Here is a 13,773-nt window from a genome sequence, read left to right as displayed (position 1 = left end):
TTCTGTTATTGGTCTGTTATTGCCTTCCAGGTGTTCTGTATTACAGGAACAGCCTTTTTTGTCAAACAATCTCATTTTTCAAATTTTGATATTTTCAAAATAGGTATATTTCATATTTTAAACACCTGTAAGCTATAAGTTAGGTTAGTTATGTCCGAAAGATTATAAACCAAACCCTTCAATTTTACATGGGTCTGATTGAGGGCCTTTAGGCTCTTCCAATGTAACCTGGTGTTATTCTTTACTATTTTATCTCCATACAGAACTGGCCCTCTCATGGTACTAATATGTAGCCTGACAAGCCAGACCCAGATCAAGATGTTTGGTCTGGAAACTCACCATAGACAGGGCTCAATCCAAGGGGCGGGATAAACGGTTGTTAAACATTCACCGTATCTGGTCGGCAAAACTCAGAACACATCTTCCCTTTTTAAGAATGACTTCAGTGCCGTTCTTTGTTCTTTTCTCAGAGAAAAGCTTAACTCCAAGTCCTCCAGAGTTGCGGTCAGAGCTGATTCGAAAGACCGCCGTTCACCAGTTTCTGTGTTTACTAGAAGCACGCAAACGCAACTCGGCCGTCATTATGGCCCCGCCCACCAACTCTATACACGATGTGATTGGCCCAGCAAGAGTTAGGGGAATACAGCTCAGAAGTGTATTGAGAGTTGCTAGACGACACTCGCGGGCAGATTAGATTTGCTGCCGCTAGGGTGCGTCTAGATTTCTAGGCTAACTAATATGTTTTGTAACAAATCTAAAATGATTTGTCTATATTATTAATATTGCTCTTGAATATATCTCTTGTCCTACCTGGGCTATATATGTTACCCTTGAAAGTCACATTTTTTTCTATAACAAATTTTACTAACAACCTTTTCAATGTTAGAACAGGAAGCTACTCCTACTTCTCTGATTTGACTTTCAAGTGTTATGCCCAGGCTTACTATAATAATGACTATTATGGTAGACAATAATGCAGAAAACAGGAACAAACTTAAGGTTTTCCTTTCGTATCTCAATCTCCTGGGCTCCTTCCTCAGCGTACTTCTCTTTTCCCCATCTGGTCGCTGAAAACAGAGAATAGAGACACAAAATGACAAATAACCTAATCTCTCCCTAGTTTCTTTCTTAGCCAGTTAGACATTTTATTCAATGAGCTATGTTTAGGAATTACTGTTCTTTTGACTTTCTACCCCTCTATAGATCTTCCAATTAGTTAAAAAGTTATTAGTTAGTTAACAAACTAATTAGTTGAATAAGAAATTAGTTGTTAACGAGATCATAGCACACCCCTTTTGTCTGTTTTAACTTTTACTGTTTCAGAACCTGTAAATATTCTCTGAACTCGTGCTAGTATGGTCAAATTGGTTTCTCTGACATAGTAGCTATATTCTCTGGGTAAATATACAGGGAATACTTCCTGGAAAGACATTTCTTTTATCATATTTGTTATCAAATTATGTAACACTATTTCGCTATACTTTCCCTGCTCTTTACATTGTACCACACTTTCTCAGTCATCCAATGATTCTTTTACTACCTCCATCCAGAGCTCTAGGTAGATAATGTTCTGTCTAGAACTCCCCCTTTTCTGAATCTAATGGTAATTGTTCTCCACAATCGAACAGCCTATCCCATAAGAAAGGCTTTTCTTTGTCAGAGATTAAGGCTAATGGATTTACCTCCCATTTAGACATTTTTGTCTTTCATTAAATATAGTACCACTTTTGCCATACTCCTTTTTGACTGGTCACTATAATCCAGCATTTTGTTTTTTGTTTTTTGGAGCAATGCACACCTGATGCATTTAGTCAATGTCCTTGCTCATTTAAGAAACACTTGCATTCCTGGCCCCTAAGATTGTATTTTAACTTACAAACTACACAGTTTCCAGTGGTTAGTTCGTACTGCCAGACGATCCAATTTTGCGTTCGTTTCCTACATGCTCCACAGATTGTATTGTCTCCCAACGCACATGGGCCTACGGTCCTCTCATCATAGAACCACCTAGGCTCAATAGTCAACTTGGCTCTCACCCAAGCTTGACTTTGTCTGACTTCTCTGGGTCCCTCCCACAGGAAGTGGCAAACATCATGTCTGCCACAGATTACACAATCAGTTGGTTTTTGACGTGTAGAGTAAGAACCTTCTCTACACTCCTTAGGCCACGTCTTCACCAGAAAAGAATCACTAAAATCTTCACAGACTACTACTGCTCCTTCTCCTGGACATGTAATGTACTGTTGAATATACTCTGAGTTTGCTCATTTTAACCCTATAAAATGAATTAATAAATTAATATTAATCTTTTGCTACCCACAAGATTTCTGATTGACCAAATTCTGTTTGCCTCAAGTCTAACTGTAGTATTTGAGGTTATTTCGACCACTTTATGAAAACGTCCCTGTTTTTGTTTTAATACGATATAAACATTTTGGCCTACCTTAAACACAGTTTTGCTTGTGTCAGTCGGTTCAAAAAATTTGGCTAGGTTTTGAAACCCCATAATTTAAAAAAGAAAAATGGATGCATTCTGCAATTAGTAGTAAGACCCAGTCACCAAAACTTTGATTTTAGATAAACCAATTTTTTCACCTTTTTACACAACTCTCAGCTATTCCATTTGGCTGATACTTAACTGCCTTTATTAAGGTTATGTCCTGTTCCTTACAAAAATTTTCCACCATTAGGCCAGTTAAATTCTGTGCATTATCCCCACAGATTCGTTCTGGTGGACCTCTGTACTTTATCCATTTGTTTAAGCTATTTATTTTTTCTGAAAACTAGATTTTTGTTTGACTCTATTCCCCTTTGCTGGTCTATTTCTTTCTTGACCTGAGCTTTTTCTTATTCTTTGTCTTGTATTTGTTTCTCTGTCTTTATCTTGCTACAAATTTAGACAATTCTGTCCAGTCAGTTTCTGACCCCAAACTTGCTATCTCCCTGCAGCCTGCTAGGTCTACAACTATTTTTTTTAATTTGGCCAACATTTTTCTTCTGTCCAACCCTCTCTAGCTGTTTCAGAAAGATATATGGCCACAATCATGTGTTTTTTATAATCTCCAACTCTTTCCTATTTTCAGCTTCTTCATTTATCCCAATCACTTGTGAGTGATGGTCATTCAAGGTTTCCAGTCTTAAGAACAATCCATATTTAATCATTTGTTCAACAGGCTTTTGTTGACTTTCAATGTTCCCCTAATTCAGCTATAATTTTAGCTTTTATCATGTTATTATTATTTTGCCACTGGAAATCTCATAATCCGTAATTGTTTGGTTGAAGTAGTGCTGCTACTTTTGGCCTGTCTTGCAGGTCCCCACCTAGGCCTAGGAGTCCTAGCTTCCTCATCTGATTCTGAGTCTGCTCTTCCTCTTTCTCGCCTTGCAATGGCTGCCATAAGAGACATCTATTTGTGGCTAAAGAGAAAGCAATTTTTTGTTTCTTCTTTCCTCCTCACTGTCAGAATCTGTGTAACCAGATCTGGACACTCAGAAGATTCTTCTTCATCGTCTATTCTCTTTCTATAATTTTCCAATCTACTGTTGTCTTTACCATTTTTTCTTATTTCTTCTTTATTAATGTTTTGTTGTTTTCTAGGAGCTTTGCCTTTATTAGGCAGTGACTCCTGGTGAGTGGCCTCTCTCACTTTCCATATATAAATTTATTATTGGTTCCTTTCTGCCTTTTTGCTTTTCATTTAACATAAGGTAACACAATGATTTTTACATACAATCTAATTGTTCTGCTAACATATCTGTTTTTGCCTTTTGAGCTTGTTCCTGTCATATCCAAGATTTCATCTGCAGTAGGTCCACATGCTAGTTTTATTTTTATTTTTATTTTTTTTACCTGGTCCCTTAAAATTGGCTAGATGTTAATCTCTTGGTGATAGAACAAGACCAGAGCAGGTTAAAAACGTTCTGCCTCCCCCTGTGTCATGTTCTCTTTGGTGAGAGTTGCTTCGCCACTTTCGAGATTGGTTCATAGATTTCTTATAATTAATTCTCTTCCTACAAGTTATTTCCTCATCTTCCGTATATTCTGAATTTGATCTTTTGTCATATTCTTCCTCCACTTGTACTATGAACCTATCATTATTTTTTATTTTCAGTGGAGGTCGGATATGACCTAATTGCGTTTCCCACTTCCCATGATCCTCCCTCTCCCAAACTGTCACTGTCTCCAATGTGGTAACTATTTTACTTTCACTTATCTCCCCGACGATCTGGACTAATTTTCTTAAGCCTTTTGTTAGCATTTTAAAAATTATAATTATATTAAGGTGGTCAGTATTTACTCATTTCCCCCCTGACCTGCATCTTTTAGTCGCTTTGTCAATTTCTCTTGTGGGAGCAAAACGATTTTAGTTATCCTTTCCATAATTGTGTTTTTTGGTAATTCTCTTCATTGAGGTTTCTTGTTGGGTACTCTCTGGTCTCACAGCCATGCTCACAGCGCTGTCCTCGAGATTTTATTACCAGTTATTAACAAGAGAAATCTTTTTTCTCAGGCGTCCCCGAGATAGATTTCTAATGTTAAATGAGGAAGTCGCCTTCTCAGTGAAATTTCCTACCTTTGCTATAGAGCATGTAAACGAACGCTTTATTGATTTCGCTTTTTATTGTTCACTGGGATTCTTTAAGATCAAATTGCGCAATCCCGGACGAGCCCCCATGTGGTGAGATCTGGTATTTAACTCCTGAGTAACCCTTAGAAGTAGCCTTGTGCTGTCAGGTCAGAATTAGGTCTTAACCTACACTAGCTTGTTTAAGTTATACCAGTGATCTAGGTGAATAATCAGTCAACAACTCTTAAAATGAATTCATGCTTACCATTCCAGCAGATTCTCTTCCGGTAGGTTAGTTGGCCTTGTAAGATGCACTATAATGCTCTTTCTATTCTTACAGCACTGTCTTTATAAGCTGAAGTAAAAAACCTGAACAGTACTTTGTATTTATAAAAATAAAAATTTATTTAAACAAAAGATAAAAATACTGGTAACACAATGATCAATATATTAGCAAAATATCAAAAGGTTACAGATTAAAATACTTCAGCTATTCCCATCTCAACAGGGCAGCCCTGTATGAGTGGACGAATATAAAGGCTAATTACCTTGTTTGCAGTTCCAAGCAATAGATGTAAAAAAATAACTTGTTCTCATCAGAGCAATTCAAGTTAAAATAATAGAGCAGAGCAATTTGAGCAAATACTCGTAGAGAACCAATTTCTCCACAAGGATACACCTATCAATCAAATCAAAAGATGCACACCGAACAGACAAAGAACAGTGATATTTATATCCTCTGCATTGATCTCTATGCAGTTCCTTCAGGTTTTTTTCCAGAGGAACTAGGGCTGCTAGAGCTGTCAGGTGACTTGTGTTGGCAGATGGCGGTTTCTTCAGGTTTTGCCATTTTTGGACATTGTTCCTTCCCTTCCTTCCTCTTGGCTTTGGGTCGTGTCTCATATATATGTGTGTGTGTGTGTGTGTGTGTGTATCTGCAGTGTATTTGTAAGTTCACAATACCTCTTAATATTTATATTATGATCTTTCCTTACAAAACCCAAAATTCCTGTCTCAAAAAATTAGCATATCATGAAAAGGTTTTAACCTAATCATCTGAATCAACTAATTAACTCTAAACACCTGCAAAAGATTTCTGAGGCTTTTAAAAACTCCCAGCCTGGTTCATTACTCAAAACCGCAATCATGGGTAAGACTGCCGACCTGACTGCTGTCCAGAAGGCCATCATTGACACCCTCAAGCGAGAGGGTAAGAGACAGAAAGAAATTTCTGAACGAATAGGCTGTTCCCAGAGTGCTGTATCAAGGCACCTCAGTGGGAAGTCTGTGGGAAGGAAAAGTGTGGCAAAAAACACTGCACAACAAGAAGAGGTGACCGGACCCTGAGGAAGATTGTGGAGAAGGACCGATTCCACACCTTGGGGGACCTGCAGAAGCAGTGGACTGAGGCCCCGTCCACACGGAGACGCATTTAGATGTATACATATAAATTTTGTACCGTATCAGCGTTTCATCCACACGGATCCGGCGTTTTAGAAGCATGAATCCGAGATTTTTCGAAACCGGGTCCCAAAGTGGGTAAATCTGAAAACGATCATCTTCCGTCTTCGTGTGTACAGCGAATCCGTATATTTTCTGAAATGGTGATGTCATCACACTACGTCCGGCACGGTGAAAGAGTTTAGGGATACAACTACGGGCACTGGGCATGCGCACATCAATATTGCGTAATTTAATTAACGTATCTGCATTATTGTAAGGGTATGTTTTGGGTTGTGGTAGGTGTAGGCATTAATAAAACACATTTGTTAAGTAGCAAATGTATTTATTGTTATTTTATTGTGAGATTTTGCCTCACCTCCGACCACTGCTAATTGTTGCGAGATTCGACCCGGGACGAGCGCTGTGTGAACAAAAGCCGAAACTAATGCCGCAACGTGTACGTAGTTATCGTGCGACTCCTTGAGCTTGTTTTTTCAATAACACAACCCTGCAGTGCCAGAAGAGCTAGTCGGTGTTTTAAATGCAGAGAGTGTTCGTATACAAAATAAACTAAAATTAAACAAGCAGAAATGTGCGCAAACGACACAAGTTGAGACCATAGACCATAAAAAAAATAGACCACGGAGCTCCTTACTATCCGCGCTGAAAGCTGAGATCGCTCGCCGTTATACGTCACATCAGGATGTCATGTGTCAATTAGACCCGGGACCTTTATGGGTTGTGTGTGAAAAGCGCACATATTACGGTATTTTGCTGGCAGTGTGAATGGACAAAATCTAGCAGCCCGGGAACAAATGCCGGGTCGCATTATCCGTGTATTTGCCGGAATCGCAGTGTGACACCTGCCCAATTCTCAACCGATTCTCCTCTCACCACAACTCTATCTTTCTCCTCTGTCCATTTATACTTCCCCTTAACTCTTCCTGACCCCTCTCTCGCCTAGGCGGCTCGTAATTATACGGCAATAGCCCATCGTAAGAGTTGACATTTATCCCAATTGCAACCTCTTCGCTGTCTGACTCCATTACAAAGAGACGATGTTTACCGGCCGTTGCGTCACTTCCGATCAGAGCGTTTTTCACAACGGAAGTACATTTACTCACAATTTCTTTTAAAAAACTGTTTTAATGCACATTTATGATTAATTTCTTCACGCAAGTCGAGTTCCTATACTATTTATCTACACGTTCATTCACAGTGATCTTCAACTTGAAAGATGGGCTTTAAGGCCGCTATCGAAGCATCCTGGGCCTCCATAACACCTCAGCAGTGCCACAGGCTGATTGCCTTCATGCCATGCTGCATTGAAGCAGCCATTTCTGCAAAAGGATTGAGTGCATAACTGAACATTTGAAGGTTGATTTTTTTTTGTATTAAAAACACTTTTCTTTTATTGGTCGGATGAAATATGCATTTTTTTTTTAGATAGGAATTTTGGGTTTTCATGAGCTGTATGCCAAAATCATCAGTATTAAAACTATAAAAGACCTGAAATACTTCAGTTGGTGTGAAATGAATCTAAAATATATGAAAGTTTAATTTTTATCATGACATTATGGAAAATAATGAACTTTATCCCAATATGCAATTTTTTTTGAGAAGGTCCTGTGTGTGTATATATGTATACACACACTCACCTAAAGGATTATTAGGAACACCATACTTATACTGCTTTCGCCTTCAGAACTTCCTTAATTCTACGTGGCATTGATTCAACAAGGTGCTGAAAGCATTCTTTAGAAATGTTGGTCCATGTTGATAGGATAGCATCTTGCATTTGATGGAGATTGTGGGATGCACATCCAGGGCACGAAGCTCCCATTCCACCACATCCCAAAGATGGTAAATGGTAAATGGTAAATGGACTGCATTTATATAGCGCCTTTATCCAAAGCGCTTTACATTTTTGCCTCACATTCACCCATTCATACACCGACGGCGATGTCAGCCATGCAAGGCGCCATCCAGCTCATCGGGAGCATGCTGGGGTTAGGTGTCTTGCTCATGGACACTTCGACACTTGGTCAGGTGGAACCGGGGATCGAACCACCAACCTTTCGGTTTGTAGACAATCTACATGAACCACTGAGCCACTGCCGCCCCAAAGATGCTCTATTGGGTTGAGATCTGGTGACTGTGGGGGCCATTTTAGTACAGTCAACTCATTGTCATGTTCAAGAAACCAAATTGAAATTATTCCAGCTCTGGGACATGGTGCATTATCCTGTTGGAATTAACCATCAGAGGATGGGTACATGGTGGTCATAAAGGGATGGACATGGTCAGTATGCAAACGATGCTCAGTAGGCCGTGACATTTAAACGTTGCCCAATTAGCACTAAGGGGCCTAAAGTGTGCCAAGAAAACATCCCCCACACCATTACACCACCACCAGCAGCCTGCACAGTGGTAACAAGGCATGATGGATCCATGTTCTCATTCTGTTTATGCCAAATTCTGACTCCATCTGAAAGTCTCAACAGAAATCGAGACTCATCAGACCAGGCAACATTTTCCCAGTCTTCAACTGTCCAATTTTGGTGAGCTTGTGCACATTGTAGCCTCTTTTTCCTATTTGTAGTGGAGATGAGTGGTACCCGGTGGGGTCTTTTGCTGTTGTAGCCCATCTGCCTCAAGGTTGTGCATGTTGTGGCTTCACAAATGCTTTGCTGCATACCTTGGTTGTAATGAGTGGTTATTTCAGTCAAAGTTGCTTTTCTATCAGCTTGAATCAGTCGGCCCATTCTCCTCTGACCTCTAGCATCAACAAGGCATTTTCGCCCACAGGACTTTTCACACCATTCTTTGTAAACCCTATGGTTGTGCGTGAAAATCCAAGAAACTGAGCAGATTGTGAAATACTCAGACTGGGCTGTCTGGCTCCAACAAAAATGCCAGACTCAAAATTGCTTAAATCAACTTTCTTTTCCATTCTAACATTCAGTTTGGAGTTCAGGAGATTGCACACCGAATCTATCCATCCATCCATCCATCCATCCATCCATCCATCCATCCATCCATCCATCCATCCATCCATCCATAATATAATTTTTTAAAAACTTTTTTCTTTAACTTTTTTTATTTCTTCTGAATGTTACAAAACTTGGTGAAGTTTTTGGCACTTGATTTGTGAACGCACACACACACACACGGACATGATTCAAAAAGGTTAAACAGCCCTGACTCCGGAAAATTTTGTTTTGTATTGTTCGCAGTCATGACAGCAATGGAAATTAATAGGAGACAAATTTAATCTATTGGAAATGTTTGGTATCTGTGCACTACTGGACTTGTGATGAGTTTACCTGTTCGCCGTCATGATGTTTAATGTCCCTGATGGCTATCCCATTTAGTCACTTAGCAACTGTCTTTTCTTAGACAAGTAAAAGCTTCAACAAAAAATAAATAAGTTCCACTATTGAAAGACTGATTGAAAAGACACATTGTGTTATTGTCCATATATATATATATATATATATATATATATATATATATATATATATATATATATATATATATATAGTCAAGCCGTAATATCTACCTCTCCACACTCCTAGAGCTCAATGTGCTCTCACTTGCATTCTGACAGAACTTTAGAATCTGGAATTTGAATGAGTGAAGTCAACTTTCCTGTACTGTGACCACCCTTTTTTATATTTATAATAGATAACGTACTATCTACTAAATCTACAGCATTTAAAACTCGACTAAAGGTGATGACTTTTTCCAACACAAGAATATAAAGCATAGTTAAATTAAAGTTAGTGAGTTTAAAACAATCTTTTAATTGAATGTACATATTTACAGAATTCTTATATATATAACCAGACAAACAATAAATAAAACCAACTTTGATTGCAAAAGTTCTTTATTATCATTTTAAGGAAGAATTGTTTTTATTTAATTTTTTGATGCAGAGGAAATCATTTTATTCAGAAAGTTTTATGGGATGATACTCAGATAAAACTGCTCCATCTACTCCGGGTCTGCTTCCAGCATGTCATGACGTTTGAAGGCGCACATGTAGTTTTTCTTGGCATAACAATTGTCATCGTTCCACTTGCCAACCTCTGAAAATGTGACGGACAGTGAAATGAAGAGATTATTGGACCTTCATCTATCATTAGGTTTTTTCCAAACATCCATTGTCCTCACAGCATCAATCTCACTATAATACATCATTTAGCCAAATTACAAACTAAAATTCCATCCTTACCTTTCCAGTTCATCTCCACGCACTCCTCTTTGCTGGTGTACATGTTGTTTGGCTCACCACGTGTCCAAATTTGATAATTCCAGAAGGAACCATCAAGCCAAAAAAATTTACCAGACTGAGAAAGTGAGAAAGATGATTTAAGGTGCTTGGGTATAAACTAGTGGATGCATGTCAGTAAAGAACAGAAAATAAAACAGCAACCCAATCATTTTGCTTGGATCTTCCAATTTGTGAACCTCTTCATAGTTCTGTCTTTTTTACCTGAAAGAATTCAAAGCCTCCGAGCCAGAAGCGCAGGTTGTTTCGATTAAATTTTTTCACAATGCAGAGCAAGTAGTTATTATCCTTTCGACTATGCACTGACACCAGATGTGCACCAGGGACTTTGCGTCTGCAGCTAAACTGGATATGAAATAAGAAGAATATTTAATGACTGCTCATGGATTTTTTTTTTAATGGTGGAGTTAAAAATGTGAAGGATAACTTAAATGAAATCACTTTACTGTAGCAATAACAAAAACTAAAGAGTGCTACACCCTACTTCGGCTTGAGTGAAGTTGGCAGGTTTTTTGAAGTATTTGACACAGTAGCGGCCCACTTTAAACCAGTCATTGAAGCCATGCACATCACATTCTTCAGGCATACTGCACCATGTGACATTAGTATGGTCAACAGCAAAACCTAAAAACCAGAAACACACCCAGGACTAATTTACTACTTTTTTCTTTTTGAAGTGTAAACTTGTGATATCACTTTGTTTACTAATGCTGTCAAAACCAGAGGTGGACAGTTAGTGAAGTATTTTTACTTTTTACTCAAGTACATTTTTCAAGTATATGTACTTTATCAGAAAGGAAGCCCTGAACAGCCATGGATAATATTTTATTTTTCTGTCTAATGTCGTGATTGCTACTTACATTTCTTGTGATCTTGAGATAACAAAACTTGTTTTGTCATGATAACGACATAATCTTCTCTAAGTTACCCAACTGCACCAACTAACTGATGGGGTGCGGTATTGCCTTGTTGTATTGGTCCAGATTGAACGCATTGAAGACCTTTCGTGATCGTTATAATTTTTGCAGTACTGTGTGCATTAAGTAATTTAACAATTTTAAATGGTTTAATGTGACTATAGCAAGTGTTTGGTTTGAAACTGGTTGATAATGTATTTGGTCGATACATTTTGATGTCCCTGTATTCTGTTTGCACCTTATTGTGCGTCTTTAAATGCCATTTTAATCAGCAGCCTAAATAGCTGTTAGTCTGCCACATTGTGTCACTCAATGTAACCTATTGATAACAAATGTGATTTAAAGCCTATGTAAAGATGTATAGCAGCCTATAATTTAATTCATTGGTACTGTAAAACTATTGTATTTCTTTGTAACAAACCACACACATATACATAAACACTCTTCTTAACCAGCATGGATTAAACGTAAATTGTAATTTTACAAAGAGGAAAATAAAATGGGCTGAATCGAAACTTTAAGTTATTTTTAGAATGATTACAGAATAATCTGCCATCCTTTTGAAGGCACTCCCCCTGCTCCTTTGATAATTTAAACATGTTAATTACACAAATAAAATGTTTATTAAACAAAGCAAAGGTTTTGCTGAAAGATCCAGCACATGGTTTATCCGTCGATCAGACTCTGGGTGTAGTGCAGTAACAACTTTTGAAAATATAAAGTTGTGTTCACGAGAAAACAACTACTTTTGTAATCTCGAAATCACGTGAAAATTAAGTTGTGATCACGACATAAGACAATAAAAAAAAAAAAATCCATGGTCGTTTAGGGAATCCGTATCACGACTGTACTTGTTTGGAAAACTTTTACTTCACAAAATTCCAAAGTATTATGTCGTACTTTTTACTGTTTCATAATGAATATCATTTGATACTTAATTACATAAACCAATTTAGTGCTTTCTTACTTTTACTTACTTTTAAAAGTAAGTTTTACTTGAGTATACAAGTAAGAAAGTATTTTCTTAATGGCATTTAAGCCCACCAGCAACTATAGCTTCCACACATTCAAATTTCAAGAAAAAAAAAACCTGGGCAAAATAAATGCAGAACATGTTCACATAGGACACTATTAAACCATTCAGAAAAAAATTGGGCACAAATGGGTTAAAGTAAAAAAACAAAACAACAACTTGTATTTATGAAACATAGTGCAGTAAAAGTACGACATTATGCTTTAGAATGTTGCGAAGTAAAACTTTTCCAGAGAAAAACACTAATAAAGTACATACATGAAAAATGTACTTGATAAGAAAGTAAATATAATTCACTACTGTCTGCCTCATATCAGTGAGCATAGAAAATACTCCACTTACACAAAATGTATAGTGGTCACTTATTTTTTTTTAACAGTACAGTTTATTATTGGGGTAAGTTAAGAAATGGGGCTTATGTACACCCAATGGGGTTGATTTTAAAGAACTCTTTATGCCAAAAAGGTGCTGTATAAGGAGAGATGCCTTATATGATTGAGTAATACATTTGTGTTTTATAGGTTATATACTATATAACCTATAAAACATATATATATATATATATATATATATATATATATATATATATATATATATATATATATATATATATATATATATATATATATATATATATATATATATATATATATATAGAGGCTATATGAAACACCTGTCAGAATCTTTAGAAGCTAAAATTACAAAATCAATATATTGTTGAATTAAACATTACCTCTATCCATTGTTAAGAAGTTGCCACTCTCAAAGAGAAGAGTCAGCAACAGAACAAATCTTAAGGATCCTGATTTCGACTGTGGGGGGGAAAACAACATATATAACATCATACATAAATAATATATAAAATAGATACAAAGAGTGTGTTCATTCAAGAACATACTTACCATTGCAGTTCTTGCACTTTTTTCTTCTATCTGTCCTCACAGTAACCCTTACTCACTTTATTATATTCCATTCCATTCATTTTCACAACTCCTCCTCTTCTCTGAATTTAACCATCTTCAGTTTTTTTTATTCTTCATTACACAGGAAAGCATTTCACACATCTATACTGTAGTGCCTGAATTACAATTTACAGTGCATTGCTACTAAATTAACATTAATACTTCCATTATATCTTAATGTTAATCTTGAACAATAATATGTCTATGTTAAATATAATAATTAATTTTAAACACACTCAAAAGATACAGAAGAGACTGTAAAATATGTCACAATACTGTGTTAATATGAGAGAATTTTCCATGATTTTCAGTTTTTTTGTACCTGTATTTTGAATTACGCATTGTGTTGTGTTTTATAGGGTTAAAGAAAAATGTCAGTAAAAGATAAATTACCAGTACCTTTTCCATTTTTCTACGGATTTAAAAAAAATGTATTACAGAGATCAACATATGCATTCAAATTTCAGTGGATAAACATAATGCAGGGAATGAGAAGATTGCCGGAGAAGTTTCCCAATGGACTTAAACACTATTACAAAGTTTCGCTAAGACTTTC

General features: G+C 36.9%; 1 protein-coding gene across 1 annotated transcript; it reads right to left on the bottom strand.

Moving 5' to 3' along the window:
• Positions 1-9,882: 9,882 nt before the first annotated feature.
• Positions 9,883-13,234, bottom strand: LOC137073085 (lectin-like). The gene is made up of 6 exons (XM_067441241.1): positions 13,158-13,234; positions 12,989-13,067; positions 10,790-10,929; positions 10,510-10,650; positions 10,249-10,363; positions 9,883-10,102 (listed from the first exon to the last, which is right to left on the bottom strand). Exons 1-6 carry the CDS (start codon positions 13,158-13,160, stop codon positions 10,008-10,010), a joined length of 573 nt encoding a protein of 190 aa, XP_067297342.1. The 5' UTR covers positions 13,161-13,234; the 3' UTR covers positions 9,883-10,007.
• Between the last annotated feature and the right edge of the window lie 539 nt (positions 13,235-13,773).

This window comes from Pseudorasbora parva, chromosome 4, assembly GCF_024679245.1.
Source record: "Pseudorasbora parva isolate DD20220531a chromosome 4, ASM2467924v1, whole genome shotgun sequence".
Lineage (NCBI taxonomy): Eukaryota > Metazoa > Chordata > Actinopteri > Cypriniformes > Gobionidae > Pseudorasbora > Pseudorasbora parva.
Note: the sequence above shows the minus strand (reverse complement) of the source record. Positions and strands in the feature narration are given on the sequence as shown.

Excerpts from the sequence above, each read along its gene's own strand:
- LOC137073085 (XM_067441241.1), bottom strand. Across the intron at positions 10,930-12,988 it reads CTTCTTAACAATGGATAGAG|GTTTTGCTGTTGACCATACT; the intron begins GTAATGTTTAAT and ends TCTGGTTTTTAG. Across the intron at positions 10,364-10,509 it reads GAGGCTTTGAATTCTTTCAG|TCTGGTAAATTTTTTTGGCT; the intron begins GTAAAAAAGACA and ends TCACTTTCTCAG.